We start from the raw sequence: 24,560 nt of genomic DNA, 5'->3' as shown, positions 1-24,560 counted from the left end.
AGACTAAATGACAAATAAAGTAGTGATTGATCAATTAATATTCTAGTATGCTAACGTTAGCATGCTAACTTTTTCAGCATTTTACACTTTTCTCTCAAATTCTGCAGTCATACACCATAGAGTCAGTATGTGACTCATGCCAGCTGAAAAACTTAGCATGCTATTGTTAGCATGCGTGCTAACAGTTAACAATTGTCACATACAAAGTTATATTATGTTGCTTCGAGTAATCGCTTAATGAGAGTAACTGATAAAAACATGGTAAAATCTGGACGCACATCGTCAGAATGAGGGTTAATTTGTTCTCCCTGCACACGACAAAGACTAAATGACAGATAAAGTAGTGATTGATAAATTAATATTCTAGTATGCTAACATTAGCATGCTAACTTTTTCAGCTAATTTTACACTTTTCTCTCAAATTCTGCAGCCATACACCATAGAGTCAGTATGTGACCCAAGCTGGCTGAAAAAATTAGCATGCTATTGTTAGCTCCCCTCCACAACCCACCCCCGGATTGTAAATAATGTAAATAATTCAATGTATATACTCTGATGATGATTAACTTGTGTGATGACTGTATCATGCTGATAGTATATATTTATACCATGAATTGATTAACGTGGACAAGTTGAAAAACTTATTCGGGTGTTACCATTTAGTGGTCAATTGTACGGAATATGTACTGTACTGTGCAATCTACTAATAAAAGTCTCAATCAATCAAAAAAATTACATGCTAACAGTTAACAAGTGTCACATACAAAGTTATATTTTTCTATTCGAGTAATTGTTTAATGAGAGTAACTGATAAAAACATGGTTAAATCTGGAAGGCATGAAACTTTAAATAGACAACATAGTTTCCGCACAGCCGATACAATAGAGCGCACATGTTGTGTCTGTGCCGTGATTTGTGTGGTGGCAAACAGCAGTTTGTTATTATTTATAATTATGCACACATGTTCAATGTGCAATTTCAGTGTTGATGATTTATTAGAAAGCAGGCAGAAAAATAGTTGTTTATTTCAAATCATTTCCCTAAAATGTGCAATGAGCGTGACTGTGTTTTATCCGGTTACTCGATTATTTTAACAAACTAATCAAAGATAAATCGATTACTATAATAATTGATAGATGCAGCTAGGGTTGTACGGTATACCGGTACTGGTATAGTATCACGGTTGTCAGGCTTGTCCCTGACAGTTTGACTGTGTTTTAGTTTTTCCTCTGCGTTTGTCTTAGTTTTCTGTCAGCGCTTTTATTTTGTCTTAATTTCCTGATTGTCTCCCTGAGTGCTGCTTCCCCTCAGCTGTGGCTGATTGGCACCTGGCCACACCTGGTGTCAATCAGCCAGCTGCTATTTAAACCTGCCTTCCCCTCCAGTCAGTGCTGGATTATTGTCATTGTCATTGTCATTACTACCTGTCTTAACACTTGTCGTTGTAGCTCTGTCTACTTTTGTTTCACTCTGCTCATGTCCTAGTTCCTTCGTGTCACAGTAAGTGTTTTTGTTTCTTGTCCAAAGTTAGCCTCTGTGCTATTTTAGTTCATAACCAAGTTTGTTCTCCGCCTTGTGCGCGCCTTTTGTTGTTACCCTTTTGTTTGTTGTTTTGCCTTAGTGTTTAATTAAATCATGTTTTCTCGCACAATGCCTTCCGCCTTCTCTGCATCTTGGGGTTCGGCACCTACAACTCCTGACAACGGTACTAATAAATCAAAAACGGTACTGTACTCTGTTTGAAAAGTCGGGCATGACACCGCGTCGTCACGTCGTCACATTGACGGTTTTGCGAGCAGACGAGCATGTTCGGCAGCGCACAATCACGGAGTACTTACAAGCAGACACAGTGCGTAGACAGAAAAGGGAGAACAGACAAATTTTGGCCTAAAGATAAAGGTGAAGATACAACACTGAAACGCCCTCTAGAAGAGGTGCTTTAAGACATAGCTAGGTAGCTTAGTGGCGAACGTCCATTCGCAATCGGCAGTGTTTTAGCTACTTCTAAATCACTAATCCTCGCCTCCATGGCGACAAATAAAGTAAGTTTCTTACAAGTATCATCCCTGCAGGACGAGGAATAGCTAAACATGCTTCACTACACACCGTAGTTCACCGGCGTGACAATGTAAACAAATGTCTACACCTAACATCCACTGTAATGATACCAAGTACAGGAGCGTATCTCGTCGATACTACTACGATTACGTCGATATTTTTTGGCATCACAACATCTTCTTTCGTATTATGTTTATAAACTCAGGAAATATGTCCCTGGACACATGAGGACTTTGAATATGACCAATGTATGATCCTGTAACGACTTGGTATCAGATTGATACCCAAATTTGTGGTGTCATCCAAAACTAATGTAAAGTATCAAACAACAGAACAATAAGTGATTATTACATTTTAACAGAAGTACAGATAGAACATGTTGAAACAGAAAATAAGCAGATATTAACAGTAAATGACCAAGTAGATTAATAATATGTTTTTACCATACTTGCCAACCTTGAGACCTCCGATTTCGGGAGGTGGGGGGCGTGGTCAGGGGTGGGGCGGGGCGTGGTTGGGGGCGTGGTTAAGAGGGGAGGAGTATATTGACAGCTAGAATTCACCAAGTCAAGTATTTCATACATATATATTATATATATATATATATATATATATATATATATATATATATATATATATATATATATATATATATATATATACATCCTGAAAATATGCAAACAAAACTGTGTTTAGATAATTGATACTTCAAACTTGCATAAATAAATCTTAAGGAATATAACATAACTTGGCTTCTGAGAGCTTCAAAATGTAATGAATAAAATGCTAAAGTTGTTGATAAACAAGCAATTATTTTAATAATTAAATATGGTCATTTTAAATGAATTATGATCATTTAAAATCAATTATTTCAAATATGTTTATTTTAATGTATAATTCTATGGCTGGATGTAATAAGGAGTCAGAAAAAATACAAATAAAAATACAATTAATTTTCATGTTTTTAGCAAAATATAGTAAAAATGTATTTCGTTTTTTTTTTTTTTTTAATTAATAAATATATTTATTTTTTGGTAAGATAAACATAATAATACAATTTATCACTCGTCTGGATGATTTAGTTCTTGTCACCCTGTTGTCCTCCCGTCGTGAAAAAAGACTAGCTGTCCTCACTCAGGTCCGCATGGAGCTGGAGGGGGCGTGGCCTCCAGCTCCGGCTGAAAATCGGGAGAGTTTCGGGAGAATATTTGTCCCGGGAGTTTTTCGGGAGAGGCGCTGAATTTCGGGAGTCTCCCGGAAAATTCGGGAGGGTTGGCAAGTATGGTTTTTACAGCTTGTCCCTCATAATGTTGACAAAATAATAGAATGGAAAACAACACAATATGTTACTGAATATGTCAGCAGCTAAATTAGGAGCCTTTGTTTGCTTATTTACTACTAAAAGACACGTTGTCTTGTATGTTCACTATTTTATTTAAGGACAAACTTGCAATAAGAAACATATGTTTAATGTACCATTTGTTAAAATGCTATTTTTTGTGGTCCCCTTTATTTAAAAAAGTATCGAAAGGTATCGAAATACATTTTGGTACCGGTGCCAAAATATTGGTATCGGGATAACAACTTTGTTAATACCGGTATACCGTACAAAACTCGAAAAAAGTTATCGATAGTCGATTACTAAAATAATTGATAGCTGGAGCTTAAGTTGATTGTTGCATTGTACGCCAGAATACAACCAGTGAAACCGCCTCGTTAGTAAGATAGAGTCTTCAGCCCCATATTTTCCATGTGGCTACACTCGGCCTCAGCTCTCAGGCAGGATGCGTGACGGTGAATGTGTTTATTCTCAGACAGACAAAAGCATCTGACCTCCTCTTGTGAATACAATTCAGAACTAAAAAAAAACATTGGCCTGTAGGACACTGTCCACTCTGACAAAATTCAAACGGTTATTTTTGATATCCTGCTACAGACCACGTGATCTAAAAGGAAGGACAGGAAGGAAACCAGCCCTGAGGCAAAGCGTCACCTCGTCGGATCATCCGATCAACATCATTTTACGAAACCTACTCACAACAATCACATTGTAGTTGTAGAATGCCATACTTACAACTTTGCTATCCTTTAGATTCTTACAGAAACTTGCTACCTGGGTGTAGCTCTGACAGCTCCCCATCCTGTCATGTACCATGTCTGAAGTCTTTTGTCGTTTTAAAAATCTGCATCCAAATACATTTTAGCCTGAGGGTTAAGACGACCTAAGCAATGTGTCTGATGCTTCGGCTCTGCAGTGACAGCATGCTTATCGAGACCGGAAGCTGCTGTGGTGATGATTGAAAAACAGGTTGAGCATTTCGACACCTCTTGCGTAGCACAGTTCCCATAGTGCAGTGTTTTTCTACCTTTTCTGAGCCAGGGCACATTTTTTTCCATTGAAAAAATCCCGAGGCACACAACAACCAGCAGAAATCATTGAAAAATGACACTCAGTATTGACAGTAAAAAGTCGTTCTCGCAATTGTTGGATAAGAATTCAAACCATACCCAAGCATGCATCAATATAGGTCTTGTGTACGTACTGTCACGACCTGTCACATCACGCCCTGACTTATTTTGAGTTTTTTGGGTGTTTTCCTTTGTGTAGTGTTTTAGTTCTTGTCTTGCGCTCCTATTTTGGTGGCTTTTCCTCTTTTCTGGCATTTTCCTGGAGCAGTTTCATGTCTGCACCTGCTTTGTTTTCACAATCAAGACTAACATAGACCATACTTTCAACCTTGAGACCTCCGATTTCGGGAGGTGGGGGGTGGTGGGCAGGGCGGGGCGTGGTTGGGGGCGTGGTTTAGAGGGGAGGAGTATATTTACAGCTAGGATTCACCAAGTCAAGTATTTCATATATATATATATATATATATATATATATATATATAAATAAATAAAAGAAACACTTGAATTTCAGTGTTCATTTATTTACACATATACACACACAAAACACTCATCTACTCATTGTTGAGTTAAGGGTTGAATTGTCCATCCTTGTTCTATTCTCTGTCACTATTTTTCTAACCATGCTGAACACCCTCACTGATGATGCAATGCTGTGTGGCACGCAAAAAGTGCTTTCATCAAATGCACTACATGGCAGTATTGTACTGTTTAAGAGTGTCACAACATTGCTGTTTACGGCAGACAAACTGCTTTACGGTAGACAAAACGTGACTGCTGTTGTTGTGTGTTGTTGCAGCGCTGGGAGGACGTTAATGATACTGCCTAATAATAAACCCACATAAGAAACCAAGAACTCGCCCTCCATCCTTCTACAGTTATAACATGATTGGGCAGGTACGTTGTTTATATTGTGTGCCTGAATTTCGGGAGATTTTCGGGAGAAAATGTGTCCCGGGAGGTTTTCGGGAGAGGCGCTGAATTTCGGGAGTCTCCCGGAAAATCCGGGAGGGTTGGCAAGTATGACATAGACCCAATAGTTAAACTTCAAAGAATAATGCACAAAGCGTGCTACTATGAACATACCAATCCATTATTTATAAGTTCTAATATGTTAAAATTTTCAGATATTGTGTTTTTAAAAACAATGGAAATTATGTTTCGAGTAAAGAACAACCGCCTTCCAGCTTGTATTCTTAGTTTATTTCTGTCATGTCTGTGTAATCAGGTTTTGTCTTAGTCATGTTTTGTTTAGTTATTGGACTCTTTAGTTTCTGGCTTTTCACTCCCTTGTCTTGTTTCCATGATTACCCATTAGTTTCACCTGTTCCACGTTTGGACTCATTGTGCACTCTTGTTTGTCACCATAGCAACCCATTAGTTTTCACCTGTCACGTCACGCACCTGTTTCACGTTTTGAGTCACGCACCTGTTTTCGTTAATCATGACTGTAGTATTTAAGTTCAGTGTTTTCAGTTTGTCTTTCTGGTGACATCCCCACATTTATGCTTCTGCACACTCTCCACACCCTTATGATCCTTGCTGCTCTTTTTTCATGCCGGTTCCATGCCAAGTAAGTTTTTGTTTATTAAGCCACAGTTAGTGTTTTTTGTTGTTCATAGTTTTTGCCTTTGTGTATGTGTTTGGTTTCATAGTTTGTTCTCCGCCATTGTGCGCGCCTTTTGTTTACTTCCTTGTTTTGTATTTATAGTGTTTAAATAAAAATGTATCTTAATTCCCGTCTCGCCCGAGCCAACTTTCCGTTGCCTTCGAGAAAAACTAAACCCCAGGACCAAGTCATGACAATTTCAATTAAGAGGAGAAAACTATAATTTACGGGGGGTATTGATTTTTGAAATAGGTAAAGTAAGAACGAATATAAAATACAAATGTATTTCAGTTTTAGGAGTTAAATGGTGGAACAAGCTCAGTGATGAGCTGAAGACATGTAGTTCTTTGTTAAGGTTTAAGAAAACTTTGAAAGGTGAAATAATAGAAAATTATAAAATATAGTAACAATTACCTTCATCCCATTGATTTTTTTTTTTTTAACGTTGATGTTCCAGGCAATCTAATTTTCAGTAAATCTATAGGATAGGCAAATATAAGCTTAGGCTTCAGCCTATTCCTTTTTCGGTCATTCTAGGGGCGGCATGGCGTAGTGGGTAGAGCAACCGTGCCAGAAACCTGAGGGTTGCAGGTTCGCTCCCCGCCTCTTACCATCCAAAAATCGCTGCCGTTGTGTCCTTGGGCGGGACACTTCACTATTTGCCCCGTTGGCGCAAATTGCAGCCACGCTTCCGTCAATCTACCCCAGGGCAGCTGTGGCTATGAAAGTAGCTTACAACCACCAGGTGTGAACGAATGATGGGTTCTACATGTAAAGCGACTTTGGGTACTTAGAAAAGCGCTATATAAATCCCAGGTATTATTATTATTATTCTTTTTCTTTTTGTGTATGATTGTTAAATATGTATAATCTGTACTGTTAAACTGGTCACATAAAATGGTTGATGGTTGATGGTTGATTATTTGACCGAAATAAACTTATTTCAACTATTTAAGTTGTGCGGACGCTATCCTTCTTTGTGGGGACATTGTTGATTGTCATGTCATGTACGGATGTACTTTGTGGACGCCGTCTGCTCCACACGCTGTAAGTCTTTGCTGTCGTCCAGCATTCTGTTTTTGTTTACTTTGCAGCCAGTTTGCATAGCCATCCCTAAACTTCAATGCCTTTTCTTAGCGGCACTCGCCTTTTATTTATTTTTGGTTTAAGTGTTAGATACCTTTACCTGCACGCTGCCTCCCGCATATTGTGATCACGACAAATCATCTACAAAGCAATTAGCTACCGGCTGCCACCTACTGATATGGAAAAGTATTACACGGTTTCTCTGCCGAGCTCTAGACAGCACATACACTCAACAACGGCACATTTGCGGATTCTAATTAATAGTTTGCAAAAAATATTTTTAGCCCAATTAGGTGAAATTACATGATCTCCCACGGCACACCAGACTGTATCTCTCGGCACAGTGGTTGAAAAACACTGCCATAGTGGCTGTGTTGTATGAGAAAAGATCAAACGGCCTTTACGGATGAAGCACTTAGTGGTAAACAATGTTTGGAGTGAGAGGGGAGTTTCCTGCAGACATTGTTAGTTTCAATGAGCAATCGCTCATCTACGCTACCTTTCACTCCTTAATAACAAAGCTCACTCTGCCTGACGGTGCATTGGAATCATCATCATCAGCAGAGCAAAGAGCGCACACAATGGGCACGCCTGACTGCAGACACATTGTTGCCTTCCCCATAAAAGGCACTCCTGCAATACACACGTAACTCACATTACCCGTTTTTGCAGGGGCAGCATTTTATCCCGTTTCATCCCTCGGAGAATATCCAAATCCAGGTTAGTCATGGACGCCATCCCAAAGCAGGCGTCCGCACAAGCATTTCCCGCACAAGCGGAGAGGAGTTGTGGATTGGGAAGAGTTTTGACAAAGAAACTGTTGCAAGTAATCCCCCGATCGTCAGGAAGGTGCAGGAATCCCAGAGAAAGCAGCCCACGCGAGTAGAACCGCCGTCCCGCTTCTCCCCGACTCAGTGAGAATGGGAAGCGGCCCGGTGCATTAATGCTCCATCAGGCGTAAGGTGGACTGGATAGGATGGAGGGGGAGGACAGGGAAGGGAGTGAGCGGAGCAGGAGGGCGGGAGAGGGGATTGGAAGGAGGCGGGATTACACGGGAAGGGATTACATTTGAGGGGGAGTTACTCTGAGGGCAGTGTGGCCTTGAACCCCCCCACCCCCCTTCCCCAGCCCCGACCGCTTCATTGTACCAACCTTGATTTATTAATACAGAAATGTTAAATAATAACATTATAATCTCCAGCGGGATACTCGGGAAAGAGGAGTAGCATCCAGCCAAGCGAAGGTTGCACAGTTTAATTAAATATGAATCGCAGGCAGCAAGAAGAGAAACCTAATTATTTAAACATGTGCAAGCTAACACTGATTCATAATTCATTGTAAGAAATTCCTCTACTTTTAAAGGGGAACATTATCACCAGACCTATGTAAGCGTCAATATATATCTTGATGTTGCAGAAAAAAGACCATATATTTTTTTAACCGATTTCCGAACTCTAAATGGGTGAATTTTGGCGAATTAAACGCCTTTCTAATATTCGCTCTCGGAGCGATGACGTCACGCCATTTTCTCAAACACCGAGTCAAATCAGCTCTGTTATTTTCCGTTTTTTCGACTGTTTTCCGTACCTTGGAGACATCATGCCTCGTCGGTGTGTTGTCGGAGGGTGTAACAACACGAACAGGGACACGGATTCAAGTTGCACCAGTGGCCCAAAGATGCGAAAGTGGCAAGAAATTGGACGTTTGTTCCGCACACTTTACCGACGAAAGCTATGCTACGACAGAGATGGCAAGAATGTGTGGATATCCTGCGACACTCAAAGCAGATGCATTTCCAACGATAAAGTCAAAGAAATCTGCCGCCAGACCCCCATTGAATCTGCCGGAGTGTGTGAGCAATTCAGGGACAAAGGACCTCGGTAGCACGGCAAGCAATGGCGGCAGTTTGTTCCCGCAGACGAGCGAGCTAAACCCCCTGGATGTCTTGGCTCACAACCGTCCCTTATGCCACCGAAGATGATCAAGAGAAGAATATCGACCCTAGCTTCCCTGGCCTGCTGACATCAACTCCAAAACTGGACAGATCAGCTTTCAGGAAAAGAGAGCGATTGAGGGTATGTCTACAGAATATATTAATTGATGAAAATTGGGCTGTCTGCACTCTCAAAGTGCATGTTGTTGCCAAATGTATTTCATATGCTGTAAACCTAGTTCATAGTTGTTAGTTTCCTTTAATGCCAAACAAACACATACCAATCGTTGGTTAGAAGGCGATCGCCGAATTCGTCCTCGCTTTCTCCCGTGTCGCTGGCTGTCGTGTCGTTTTCGTCGGTTTCGCTTGCATACGGTTCAAACCGATATGGCTCAACAGCTTCAGTTTCTTCTTCAATTTCGTTTTCGCTACCTGCCTCCACACTACAACCATCCGTTTCAATACATGCATAATCTGTTGAATCGCTTAAGCCGCTGAAATCCGAGTCTGAATCCGAGCTAATGTCGCTATAGCTTGCTGTTCTATGCGCCATGTTTGTTTGTGTTGGCATCACTATGTGACGTCACAGGAAAATGGACAGGTGTATATAACGATGGTTAAAATCAGGCACTTTGAAGCTTTTTTTAGGGATATTGCGTGATGGGTAAAATTTTGAAAAAAACTTCGAAAAATAAAATAAGCCACTGGGAACTGATTTTTAATGGTTTTAACCCTTCTGAAATTGTGATAGTGTTCCCCTTTAATGGACTGAAATTTGATTCAAGTGGTGTTTCGTTCATTTTTGGGCTTGAACACATTTTAGAAAAACACTGAATTTTTCATATTAAAAAAAAATCCCGCATAATTTGTTAAGGGCCTGCTATTGTGCAATGAACCTTTGGTTAAGTTAAGTTAACTTAAGTTAAAGTACCAATGATTGTCACACACACAGGTGTGGTGAAATGTGTCCTCTGCATTTGACCCATCCCCTTGTTTACCCCCTGGGAGGTGAGGGGAGCAGTAGGGAGCAGCGGTGGCCGCGCCCAGGAATCATTTTTGGTGATTTAACCCTCAAATCCAACCCTTGATGGTGATGGCCAAGAAGGGAGGTAAAGTGAAGTGAAGTGAAGTGAATTATATTTATATAGCGCTTTTCTCGAGTGACTCAAAGCACTTTTACATAGTGAAACCCAAGATCTAAGTTACATTTATACCAGTGTGGGTGGCACTGGGAGCAGGTGGGTAAAGTGTCTTGCCCAAGGACACAACGGCAGTGACTAGGTCGGCGGAAGCGGGGATCGAACCTGTAACCCTCAAGTTGCTGGCACGGCCACTCAACCAAACGAGCTATACCGCCCCAACCGTAAAGGGTCCCATTTTTATAGTCTTCGGGATTTGAACTCACAACCTACCGATCTCAGGGCGGACACTCTAACCGCGAGGCCACTGAGCAGGTCCGGGGTGGATTGAAGCTAAATAACTAGCATAAAACATTAACATGCTAACGTTAGTTAGCGTGTTATGCTGGGAACAGTTAGCATACTTGCAAGAGGGAGACATGTCTCAAAACACATTCATTTTAAGTTTACAGGAATAAAATTTGCAAAAACGCTAGCATGTTAACATACTTCTAAGTCTCAAAACCCATGGTTTTTATTTTTAAACATTAAAAAATAGCTGAGATTCTAGCATTATAGAATATAGAAGAAATTAACATCCTTCCAAGACGGCACCAAGTATCAAAATCCATGATTTTTAGGTGTAAACTTTCCGAATTATCTTAGCATCTTAGCATGCTAACATAGAAAAAGTTAACATACTTCTAAAATGGCACCAAGTATCAAAAGACATGATTTTTAAGGTTAAACATTCAAATTCAGCTAAAATGCTAGCATAAAGCATTAGCATGCTAAAGCTGGCATGATGATCTAGGAAAAGTTTGCGAACTTCTAAGATGGCGCCAAGTATCAAAAAGAATGATTTTTAGGTTTGAACGAATACAATTAGTAAAAATGCTGGCATAAAATGTTATGCATGCTAACATAGAAGAAGTTAACATACTTCTAAGATGGCGCCAAGTATCGAAATACATGATTTTTAAGGTTAAACATACAAAATCAGCTAAAATGTTTGTTGTTGTTGTTTTTATCCAATTGATTTTATTGTTTTGATTTTGTACGGTGTCCTTGAGTGCCCAGAAAGGCGCCTTATAAGTGAAATGTATTATTATGTATTATTATTATTAAAATGCTAGCATATAACATTAGCATGCAAACGCAAGCATGATGACTTAAAAAGTTTGCGTACTCCTAAGATAAGATGAAAACAATGATTTTGAGGTTTAAACAAATAAAATTATCAAAAATTATATCGTAAAACGTTAGCATGCTATAATGTAGAAGAAGTTAGCATACTTCTAATATGGCGCCAAAATCAAAAGCCATTGATTTTTTAGGTGAAACATAAACAATTAGCTAAAATGCTACTGAAAAGCATTAGCATGCTAGCACGTGACCAAAAAAAAGGAAATATTTGTCAATCGCAACTGGACTGTCTTGTCTGAGAGATGTTTTGTCTCTCATCCAAGTAGCCCGACCTAAATCCAAGACCAGCTCTGACAAAACTAAGTCTATGAGCATGAACTGGGGAAGCCTACTTGGATGAGAGGCGACACAACTTCTAAGACAAATAGTCCGGTTGCGATCAATTGAATGCCCTGAGAATACAATAAATAGCATGTAGTACAAAAAACTGCAATACTTTTATGAAATAATTATGTTCAGCCTTTGCCTTTGAAAGCAGACTTTTTTGTAGGCATCTCCTACACAGTACTTCTCTGTCATGTAACAATAGGAACTAGGAAATCATTGTTTATGTTGCCCACGGACGTCTTTTGAGTGTCGGACCGGAGAGGTCAGAGTTGACAGCAAGGCTCTGTTTGTGCACCAAAAGTTATGCTTGACCGTGCAATTTGTTCAGCTGAGAGACAGAACAAACTGAAACACGTCAATCAAGGCATTGGTAGCTTCTCCATATTTTCATGGATAAATGTTTGTGTGACTTCGGAGTGACAGCGCTGCGGGTTGTCTGCTAACCGGTAGAACACATTTTTAATGGTTGGTTTCTCTGATTCCGTCGTCCCTCTGTCATGTAACAATAGGAACTAGGAAATCATTGTTTATGTTGCCCACGGACGTCTTTTGAGTGTCGGACCGGAGAGGTCAGAGTTGACAGCAAGGCTCTGTTTGTGCACCAAAAGTTATGCTTGACCGTGCAAATTTGTTCAGCCGAGAGACAGAACAAACTGAAACGCGTCAATCAAGGCATTGGTAGCTTCTCCATATTTTCATGGATAAATGTTTGTGTGACTTCAGAGTGACAGCGCTGCGGGTTGGCTGCTAACTGGTAGAACACATTTTTAATGGTTGGTTTCTCTGATTCCGTCGTCCACTTCTTCTCCTTCGTACAAACTTTCTCAGTTCCGGTGGACTGGAGGGCAGGATTGTGTCGATCTCTGGGGGGCTGTGTAAATTAATGTACTTGTACGTTAAGGTACTGCTGTATTTTTGCTTTAACTACATAAAGTATGTGTTGTGTAAACACAGCACAGACTAATAACAGGCTGAGTGCTGAGGAGTGGCGATACGGGGTCCCAACAGGAGCCGAACCAGTCCTACGCAAGCTTGTTATTTCAGGACCCGGTCCCACTCCCCGTGATGCGTGGTCTATTGTGGTAGTACATGAAGGAAAACAAATAGAAGCAAGGCTTTTTGTTATTATTCAGGAAATGGGAAAGGACTTGGAGCGGGGAACAAAAGGGAGACCCAAGTAGTTACTAAATATAAGTAGGGTGGACATAGAGAAAGCAAATATGTGGTTGTTCAAGGACCAGACCACTGACCCACAGCCCTTCCCAACTGCTGATAGGGATTAGGAATCATCTAAATGCTAATGCACATTATTTAGCCTCCACTCCAGATTAGATCTGCGGATCACGCTAATCTACTGAGGGGCAACTGATTTGATCTGTAGAGATAACTGAGATCTAAAGGGGGCCAATTGTGTGAAATTATCCTTCTTGACTCAATCAAATACGATACAATCAACCATGAAAAACACGATTAAACTACTTTCTGGCTGACGTTATTACCCCATCTGTATTTATCTCTAGTGAGGTAGAAGTTGTTCAAATAAATGTCTGTGCCCATGCGAGTGCTGACCACAGAAACCGAGAACCATGTTCCCCTTGTACAAATATAATTGTTAAGCAACTGCAAAGAAAGTGCTGATCCTTCAAGACCTTTGACGTCCGCAAACACGATACAATCCTACAAGGTTTGCAGAGCACTGGTTCAAAAGAGTGTGTAAACGCTCCCGGGGACGACTTTTTTCAGGTCCGTTTCCTGCTCGGTCGGACACGGAAGAAAAACAATCAATACGTCATTAAAAAGACACAAGAGAGCAGCTGCTTTTTGGGGATTGAGTAGGCGGGATCCAAAAGGCTGAAACCCCCGCTAATAACCCTGAAAAGATTTGGAAACAGACCGAGAACGAGCCGTCTCGCTTCAACCAACACTTGCTCATTTGTATCATGGAGATTTATATTAGCATGTTTCCGCTGAGCAACGTCATGCCTGCCAGTGGTGTCTGCCTTCGTGGGCCTCTGACAGGAAACCTGTTGAGTCAACGCAAAGCAGATGTCCCGCTAGTGCAGGGGGGGGGGCATCTTTGCTTGGGGGAGTGTGCAGATGTTCTATTGGAATGAGGACAATAAGACCTCGGGCCTATTGTCTTTAAGACAAGAGACAGAAGAAGTCCTGCTGATCTGCTGGTTTACCTTTATCCTATCTATCAAACTTACTCAAAGGAGTTTCCAAAATGTTCTTCCAGTTTGGGTTCGACTACTTTGTGAACCCTCGGTGACAAAAGCAGGGTTTCCCCTTAAAGGACCTATGTAAGCGTCAATATATACCTTGATGTTGCAGAAAAAGGGCAATATATTTTTTTAACCGATTTCCGAACTCTAAATGGGTGAATTTTGGCGAATTAAACGCCTTTCTATTATTCGCTCTCGGAGCGATGACGTCACAATGTGACGTCGCATCGGGAAGCAATCCGCCATTTTCTCAAACACCGAGTCAAATCAGCTCTGTTATTTTCCGTTTTTTCGACTGTTTTCCGTACCTTGGAGATATCATGCCTCGTCGGTGTGTTGTCGGAGGGTGTAACAACACGAACAGGGACGGATTCAAGTTGCACCAGTGGCCCAAAGATGCGAAAGTGGCAAGAAATTGGACGTTTGTTCCGCACACTTTACCGACGAAAGCTATGCTACGACAGAGATGGCAAGAATGTGTGGATATCCTGCGACACTCAAAGCAGATGCATTTCCAACGATAAAGTCAAAGAAATCTGCCGACAGACCCCCATTGAATCTGCCGGAGTGTGTGAGCGATTCAGGGACAAAGGACCTCGGTAGCACGGCAAGCAGTTTGTTCCGGCAGACGAGCGAGCTAAACCCCCTGGATGTCTTGGCTCACACCGTCCCTTATGCCACCGAAGATGATCAAGAGAAGAATATCGACCCTAGCTTCCCTGGCCTGCTGACATGAGGGTATGTCTCCAGAATATATTAATTGATGAAAATTGGGCTGTCTGCACTCTCAAAGTGCATGTTGTTGCCAAATGTATTTCATATGCTGTAAACCTAGTTCATAGTTGTTAGTTTCCTTTAATGCCAAACAAACACATACCAATCGTTGGTTAGAAGGCGATCGCCGAATTCGTCCTCGCTTTCTACCGTGTCGCTGGCTGTTGTGTCGTTTTCGTCGGTTTCGCTTGCATACGGTTCAAACCGATATGGCTCAATAGCTTCAGTTTCTTCTTCAATTTCGTTTTCGCTACCTGCCTCCACACTACAACCATCCGTTTCAATACATGCGTAATCTGTTGAATCGCTTAAGCCGCTGAAATCCGAGTCTGAATCCGAGCTAATGTCGCTATAGCTTGCTGTTCTTTCCGCCATGTTTGTTTGTGTTTGCTTCACTATGTGACGTCACAGGAAAATGGACGGGTGTATATAACGATGGTTAAAATCAGGCACTTTGAAGCTTTTTTTAGGTAAATTGCGTGATGGGTAAAAATTTTTTAAAAACTTCGAAAAATATAATAAGTCACTGGGAACTGATTTTTAATGGTTTTAACAATTCTGAACTTGTGATAATGTTCCCCTTTAATGTGGCGGACCGCCACGGCATTTATATTACCGCCACACCTTGAAAATAAGTCTGGTTTTTTTACTTGTGTCATGATCAGTGGCCCGGATCATGTTTTTGGTATTTTCAGTTAGTTTTGGACTCCCTCAGTCCCTGTTTTGTGCACCCTTGAGTTTGTTTTAGTTACTATGGTTGCTTATTATTTTCACCTGCCTCTGATTGGTGTTCGGGACGCTCACCTGTTTCCCGAGCACTAATCAGAGGCATTATTTAAGCCTGCCTTTGCCGGTCAGTCAGCCTGGCTGGCTTCATTGTTTGCTTCATGAATCGATTACGTGAGTATTGCCTGTCTCTAGTCCATGCTAAGTGTTAGCCCTACCGTCCAGTGCGATCGGCACGTTTCTCCTCTGGCTTTGGGACTTGTTCGAGTTTTTGAGGATAAATTATGTTCCTACCTGCACGTCCTGTCCGGAGTGGTCCGTTTGCATCCCGGGGGAACGAACCTCGCAGCAAGCTGCGACCCACCCCACATGACAACTTAAACACAAATTAAAAGGTAACATAATATATTTTAGCCCCCAATGGAAGTCCGACGCTATTACAAATGGCACAATTTTATCAGGTTTTACCTCCCTTACACACAACACTTCCTCATTCTCCGCCAATCACCTTTCAGGCACAGACGGTGTGTTTGCAAACATGGGAAAAACTGACATTAAATCCAAACCACACAAACATTTTACATTACTACCAGCAGGTCGTTCCAGTATGAATTGATATTTGATGTATATTTGATATAGCCTATTATTGACAAGTGATGTACCGAAAACTTGACCGCCGAAAAAATACAAAACCCAAAACCAGGGAAGTTGGCACGTTGTGTAAATGGTAAATAAAAACAGAATACAATGATTTGCAAATCATTTTCAACTTATATTCAATTGAATAGACTGCAAAGACAAGATATTTAATGTTCGAACTAAGAAACGTTTTTTTTTTTGCAAATAATCATTAACTTAGAATTTAATGGCAGCAACACATTGCAAAAAAGTTGGCACGGCATTTCATGAAAGCTGCTTTTATACCCAATCATGGCACTCATCTGTTCAATTAGCCTGTTCACCTGTGGGATGTTCCGAATAAGTGTTTAATGAGCATTCCTCAATTTTCTTAGTCTTTTTTTCCACGTGTGCCAGCTTTTTTGAAACATGCTGCAGGCATCAAATTCCAAATGAGCTGATATTTGCAAAAAATAACAAAGTTTTCCAGTTCGAACGTTAGGTATCTTGTCTTTGTAGTCTATTCAATTAAATATAGGTTGAAAAGGATTTGCAGATCATTGTATTCTGTTTTTATTAGAGATGTTGCATGTCCTCCCCGTGACTGCGTGGGTTCCCTCCGGGTACTCCGGCTTCCTCCCACTTCCAAAGACATGCACCTGGGGATAAGTTGATTGGCAACACTAAATTGGCCCTAGTGTGTGGATGTGAGTGTGAATGTTGTCTGTCTATCTGTGTTGGCCCTGCGATGAGGTGGCGACTTGTCCAGGGTGTACCCCGCCTTCCGCCCGATTGTAGCTGAGATAGGCTTCAGCGCCCCCCGCGACCCCAAAGGGAATAAGCGGTAGAAAATGGATGGATGGATGGATGGATGTCCGATAATATCGGCCTGCCGATATTATCGGCCGATAAATGCCTTAAAATATAATATCGGAAATTATCGGTATCGTTTTTTTTAATTATCGGTATCGGGTTTTTTTGTGTTTTTTTAAATTAAATTAACATAAAAAACACAAGATACACTTACAATTAGTGCACCAACCCAAAAAGCCTCCCTCCCCCATTTACACTCATTCACACTCATTCACACAAAAGGGTTGTTTCTTTATGTTATTAATATTCTGGTTCCTACATTATATATAAATATATATCAATACAGTCTGCAAGGGATACAGTCCGTAAGCACACATGATTGTTGTGCGTGCTGCTGGTACACTAATAGTACTAACCTTTAACAGTTAATTTTACTCATTTTCATTAATTACTAGTTTCTATGTAACTGTTTTTATATTGTTTTACTTTCTTTTTTATTCAAGAAAATGTTTTTAATTTATTTATCTTATTTTATCAATTTTTTTAAAAAGTACCTTATCTTCACCATACCTGGTTGTCCAAATTAGGCATAATAATGTGTTAATTCCACGACTGCATATATCGGTTGATATCAGTATCGGTAATTAAAGAGTTGGACAATATCGGAATATCGGATATCGGCAAAAAGCCATCATCGAACATCCCTAGTTTTTATTTACCATTTACACAACGTGCCAATTTCACTGCTTTTGGGTTTTGTACTTTGATTACCGAAAACCACGCTGCCGAACCCAGATGTAAACAAAACGCACGCGACTGTCTGGAGCGTTGTCAGCATGTCTGCGATGTGGATGTAACCAGTTATATCTGTGGACAGCCATCTACAAAATGTGCAAATATTAAGAGGACAGTGGCGGCTTTTAAGAAGAGAAAGTTAAACTAGAGCAGCGCGAAGCAAGTGTGATGTCATGCTTGCTGGAGCTTGTCTCTTTCGCCAGGGACATCGGGGGACAGAAGTAGAGTCTCTAAACGCGGCTACGTTTTGTAACAACACCAGAAGAAGTGTTTAATTTACCGTATTTTTCGGAGTATAAGTCGCACCTGCCGAAAATGCATAATAAAGAAGGAAAAAAACATATATTAGTCGCACGGGAGCCCGGCCAAACTATGAAAAAAACTGCGACTTATAGTCCGAAAAATACGGTAAATAAAAAAGTAGGGATGTCCGATAATATCGGACCGCCAATATTATCGGCCGATAAATGCTTTAAAATGTAATATCGTAAATTATCAGTATCTGTTTCAAAATTATCGGTGTCGGTTTCAAAAAGTAAAATTTATGACATTTTAAAACGCCGCTGTGTACACGGACGTAGGGAGAAGTACAGAGCGCCAATAAACCTTAATGGCACTGCCTTTGCATGCCGGCTCAGTCACATAATTCTCTGGCTTTTCACACAGGTGAATGCAAGGCATACTTGATCAACAGCCATACAGGTCACACTGAGGGTGGCCGTATAAAGAACTTTAACACTGTTACAAATATGCGCCAAACTGTGAACCCACACCAAACAAGAATGACAAACACATTTCGGGAGAACAGCCGCACCGTAACACAACAGAACAAATACCCAGAACCCCTTGCAGCACTAACTCTTCCAGGATGCTACAATATACACCCCCGCTACCCCCTACCCCCCACCCCTACCCTCACTCCGCACACCTCAACCTCCTCATGCTCTCTCAGGGAGAGCATGTCCCAAATCCCAAGCTGCTGTTTTGAGGCATGTTAAAAAAAATAATGCACTTTGTGACTTCAATAATAAATATGGCAGTGCCATGTTGGCATTTTTTTCCATAACGTGAGTTAATTTATTTTGGAAAACCTTGTTTCATTGTTGAATGCATCCAGCGGGGCATCACAACAAAATTAGGCATAATAATGTGTTAATTCCACGACTGTATATATCGGTATCGGTTGATATCGGAATCGGTAATACAAGTTGGACAATATCGGAATATCGGCAAAAAAGCCATTATCGGACATCTCTATAAAAAAATCATTAAAACTCTCAAGAATGACAAAGTGCATTGTACGATAAGCAACAACAACTAAAAATATATCAAAACGATATAAAAATATATCTTAATACTAATTAATAATAACAGATTTGTTTTTAAATGTATGTATACATTCTTTAGCCTTTTTATCCAAACCAATCGACTTCACACTGTGTATGGTTACACACAATTAGAGGCTAGTCGCTTGTATTAAAAACATACCGTATCAGGCAGAGGAGGTTGCAGTTTGTGATCGGCATTAAAAGGCATTTGGGATTACTTGGATTTCTGCATAATGTGTGCATGAAACGAGTTCTGATCTTCCTTTAAGTCACAACAATAGCCAAACACAGTCTTCTTAAACGAATACTGCACATCAAATTTTTGGTTTTCATGTTTCTTTTAACACAACGTGTAAACATTCACACTGCAGGTATGGAAAAAGTATGGGAACCCCTAAGCTTATGACTTCTCCAAGAGTCAATTGGAGCCAGGAGTCAGCCAACCTGGAGTCCAACCAATGTGATGAGATTACAGGTGTTAGTTAAAGCTGCCCTGCCCTATAGAAACCCACACCAGTTTTGAGTTCGCTGTTCTCAAGACGTATTGCCTGATGTGAACCACGCCTCGCACAAAACACTCTCTAAAAACCTACGGACAAGGACCGTTTACTTACATGAAGCTGGAAAGGGTTACACAAGTATATATAAAAGCCTTGATGTCCATGTGTCCATGGTAAGACGGGTTGGCTACAAATGGAGAACGTTCAGCACTGTTGCTACTCTCCCTAGGTGTGGCCATCCCGTAAAGATGACTGCAAGAGAACGGCGCAGAATGCTCAATGAAGTGAAAAATAATCCTCGAGTGTCAACTAAAGACTTACAAAAATGTCTGGAGCATGCTAGCATTTTTGTTGACCAACCAACAATAAGGAAATCCTTAGACAATAGTGGGAGTTTATGGGAGAACACCATGGAGGAAGCCACTGCTGTCCAAAAAAAACCATTGCTGCACGTTTGAAGTTTGCAAAAGCGCACCCAGCTGTTCCACGGCACTACTGGTAAAATATTCTGCGGACAAATGAAACCAAAATGTAGTTGTTTGGGAGGAACACACAACGCTATGTGTGGAGGAAAAAAGGCACAGTGCACAAACATCAAAACCTCCTCCCAACATTGAAATATGTTGGTGTAGGCATCATGGTTTGGGGTTGCTTTGCTGTCTCAGGGTCTGGACGGATTGCTGTCATCGACGGAAAAATTAATTCCCAATCGTATCAAAACATATTACAGGAAAACCTGTCTGCCAACTGAAGCTAGAAAGAGGATGGGTGATACAACAGGACAACCCATAAAAGTACATCAGAATGGCTTAAATAATAGAAAATACGCATTCTGAAGTGGCCCAGTCAGAATCCTGACCTCAACCCAATTGAGATGCTGTGGCACGACCCCAAGAGAGCAATTCACACCAGATATCCCTAGATTATTGCTGAAGTGAAACACTTTTGTGAAGAGGAATGGTCCAAAAGTTCTCCAGACCGTTGAGCAAGTCTGATCTGCAATTACAGTGAACGTTCAGTTGAGGTTATTGTTGCCAAAAGAGGCTCAACCAGTTATTAAATCCAAGGGTTCAGATACTTTTTCCACCCTGCACTGCGAATGTTTACATGTGTTCAATAAAAAGATGAAAACCTATTATTTTTTGTGTAGTATTTAGTTTAAGCAGCCTGTTAGTCTATTGTTGTGACTTAGATGAAGATCGGAACACATTTAAAGTCCAATTTATGCAGAAATCCAAGTAATCATACTTATTCTTGCAACTGTAAATTATAATTGACCTTAAAGGGGAACATTATCACCAGACCTATGTAAGCGTCAATATATACCTTGATGTTGCAGAAAAAAGACCATATATTTTTTTAACCAATTTCCGAACTCTAAATGGGTGAATTTTGGCGAATTAAACGCCTTTCTAATATCGGAGCGATGACAAGCAATCCGCCATTTTCTCAAACACCGAGTCAAATCAGCTCTGTTATTTTCCGTTTTTTTCGACTGTTTTCCATACCTTGGAGACATCATGCCTCGTCGGTGTGTTGTCGGAGGGTGTAACAACACCAACAGGGACGGATTCAAGTTGCACCAGTGGCCCAAAGATGCGAAAGTGGCAAGAAATTGGACGTTTGTTCCGCACACTTTACCGACGAAAGCTATGCTACGACAGAGATGGCAAGAATGTGTGGATATCCTGCGACACTCAAAGAAGATGCATTTCCAACGATAAAGTCAAAGAAATCTGCCGCCAGACCCCCATTGAATCTGCCGGAGTGTGTGAGCAATTCAGGGACAAAGGACCTCGGTAGCACGGCAAGCAATGGCGGCAGTTTGTTCCCGCAGACGAGCGAGCTAAACCCCCTGGATGTCTTGGCTCACACCGTCCCGAAGATGATCAAGAGAAGAATATCAACCCTAGCTTCCCTGGCCTGCTGACATGAGGGTATGTCTACAGAATATATTAATTGATGAAAATTGGGCTGTCTGCACTCTCAAAGTGCATGTTGTTGCCAAATGTATTTCATATGCTGTAAACCTAGTTCATAGTTGTTAGTTTCCTTTAATGCCAAACAAACACATACCAATCGTTGGTTAGAAGGCGATCGCCGAATTCGTCCTCGCTTTCTCCCGTGTCGCTGGCTGTTGTGTCGTTTTCGACAGTTTCGCTTGCATACGGTTCAAACCGATATGGCTCAATAGCTTCAGTTTCTTCTTCAATTTCGTTTTCGCTACCTGCCTCCACACTACAACCATCCGTTTCAATACATTCGTAATCTGTTGAATCGCCTAAGCCGCTGAAATCCGAGTCTGAATCCGAGCTAATGTCGCTATAGCTTGCTGTTCTTTCCGCTATGTTTGTTTGTGTTGGCTTCACTATGTGACGTCACAGGAAAATGGACGGGTGGTTAAAATCAGGCACTTTGAAGCTTTTTTTAGGGATACTGCGTGACGGGTAAAATTTTGAAAAAAACTTCGAAAAATATAATAAGCCACTGGGAACTGATTTTTAATGGTTTTAACCATTCTGAAATTGTGATAATGTTCCCCTTTAACAGCGGTTACAGCTCCTCTTGGCTGCTGACTTATGACGTATAAGCGTAGCAAGTCGGGGCTGAGAAGGCCTAGAAAATAGATTTTTGAACATTTTCAATCGATTCAGAATATTAATAAGAAGAATTGCAATTCAGATGTGAATCAATATTTTTCGGCACCCCTAATAGCCAACACCAACAGTGCTTTTTGTCCTTGGCGAAATGTAAAATGAGTCGAGGTGAACCAATACTACCAATAATAGACCAATCGCGCTCCTGTCCAGCAAAGCTGAAGAGAAAAAAATAAATCAAACCTCGCTTTCTGCTTCTCACTGTTGGCTGGCAGATAGCACAAACAGTGAAGCTCTGTGCTCCAAGGTCTGCGAGCTGGTTTGTGCGCTGTTCGCTGTGGGCGTACGACAAATATTTAGGCTCTCTCGGACACACATCCGGCTTTGTCCGAACACGTGGGGTGGAATAATATCTTTGTAGCCCAGAGTAACCCCTCTGTCCACCGATGCCAAACACACCTGCATGACAACATGTTCTTTGAATCCATGAAGTTTGTCTAGGGCAGGGGTCGGCAACCTTTACCAGTCAAAGAGCCATTTTGACCAGTTTCACAAATTAAAGAAAACAATGGGAGCCACAAAAATCTTTTGAAATTTACAATGAAATAACACTGCATACACAGTTGGTTTTTTTCGCTTCGTGCTATGTAAGGCTGCAGCTAACGATTATTTTTCTATCGATTAATCTATAGATTATTTTTCGATTAATCGGTTAATCTATAGATTATTTTTTTCGATTAATCTATAGATTATTTTTCCTTTTGCCGATTATTTTTTTTATTTAAAATGAAGATGAAAAAATAAATGTTGGCCAGTTTTTTCAAAAGGCATGACTTTTATATACAAAAAAAAAAGTATGGCCACTCAGTCAACATTGACAATAACATGACAAAATATTCTGTAACAATGTAAACATTTAAAACTTTTAACATTTAACAAAATTAAAAGTAGCTTATTTGCTTTTTAATGTGCAAATATAAAAGTAAACATCCAGTGCAAATCTTAATATTCTGCAATAGTATAAGCATTTCTAAAGTAAAAGTATTGCTTATTTTGCTTTAAAATGTGCAAAAATAAAGATAAACATCCAATACAAAAAAGTGCAAAACGAAATATTCTGTAACAGTGTAAACATTTCAACAAAAGTAAAAGTATTGCTTATTTTGCTTAATAACACAACAATGATAGTATGATTAAAGTGAACGTTAATTGTTGGTTTGTACATAGTATATGTAACTGTTAATGTTGTAAAAGGTATTTGCACAACTAATTAACGTTAGCGTTAAAGAGGAGCGCGTCTTTGTAAACACTGAACAGGCACGCCAAACGCGCCTCTCAGAGCGAAACAGTGTTTTAGTTTATGAATTTACAACGCAGATACAAATGACACATTCATGATTTTGTGTAATGATGACAACGTATACTCACGCGGACGATTGACTAGTTGATGGTGATGGCAAGAACGCTGTCGGGTGTTTTCTTTTCAAATGTTCCTTCATAGCCGTTGTGCTGCTATGATAGGCCATTTCCGCTCGACACAGTGTGCATACAACAACTGTCAAGTGTTTTGCTTTTTTCGCTGTGCTTATCCTACACTTGAAGGGATGTACCAATGCTGAATGTGGCTTCTGGATTTCACTCAAAAGACCAGACCGTAGTTACTTTTTCCTTTTATTTTCCTTTAGTTTGCAACAGTTTTTCCAATGAAGAAACAGCTTCTTTTTTCTTCTTTAGTCTTTTTAGCAGTCTTTAGCAGTGTTAGTAGACTTTAGTTTCTTTAGCTGTCATTAGCTGTCTTTAGTAGCCTTTAGCTTCTTTAGTAGGTGAAAAACCTTTAAGGACAAAACACCACAAGATTAACATGCTGTAAAAAATCAATCAATTATCAATCCCATAATTTACAACTATTAATTAGGCTATCAAACTCTTAACCATTAAACAAGTGCAAGAAAATGAACACATCTTTTCCCTTTAAGTTAAAACAGATTTTAAATAAATTGTCTCAACATAAATGCACCAAGATACATATAGAATACATTTAACACCAGAAACACAATAGATAAATGCAACAGAAAACCCAATATGCAAATACATAAATACCTAACCAATTAACCACCTACTTAGATACATATTTAAAATCCATATTCAATATAAATATATTATTAATTTAGCAGTGAAACACTCAATCTTAAACGCTGTCTACTGGTAGAAAAATGCCCCTTTTTCTACGCCCTCACCAACACAGTTAAATCCAACACTTTAAATTGAGCGACTTCACCCTCTTGATGAAGCAAACTGCTCCAACATTTATCAAACTAAGCAAAGAATATCAACACTAAACAACAGTTACATAACACACTGTGTGTATTTAGCCTCCAGACTAAGCACGCTACATGCACACAACCCCCCCCCCCCATCTCACCAGCGCAACAGGTGCGCCA

At 40.4% G+C, this 24,560-nt stretch overlaps 1 protein-coding gene across 4 annotated transcripts in view; it reads right to left on the bottom strand.

Annotated features, from left to right (window-relative positions):
* The window catches only part of fnbp1b (formin binding protein 1b), a 170,024-nt gene that overhangs the window by 108,039 nt on the left and 37,425 nt on the right, over positions 1–24,560 (bottom strand). Inside the window, exon 1 of one of the 4 annotated variants that reach the window (XM_072914152.1) lies at positions 4,133–4,492. The exons of 1 other annotated variant lie outside the window; for it this stretch is intronic. In XM_072914152.1, coding sequence (XP_072770253.1) covers positions 4,133–4,213 — 81 coding nt within the window. In that variant the 5' untranslated portion in view covers positions 4,214–4,492. Of the gene's footprint in view, positions 1–4,132; positions 4,493–24,560 lie in introns of those variants that run through there. 2 more of the 4 variants (XM_072914154.1, XM_061966512.2) reach the window with 2 other exon arrangements.

The sequence above is a fragment of the Nerophis lumbriciformis genome, linkage group LG11, assembly GCF_033978685.3.
Source record: "Nerophis lumbriciformis linkage group LG11, RoL_Nlum_v2.1, whole genome shotgun sequence".
In the NCBI taxonomy this organism is placed as follows: domain Eukaryota; kingdom Metazoa; phylum Chordata; class Actinopteri; order Syngnathiformes; family Syngnathidae; genus Nerophis; species Nerophis lumbriciformis.
This window is presented reverse-complemented; position numbering and strand designations above follow the sequence as displayed.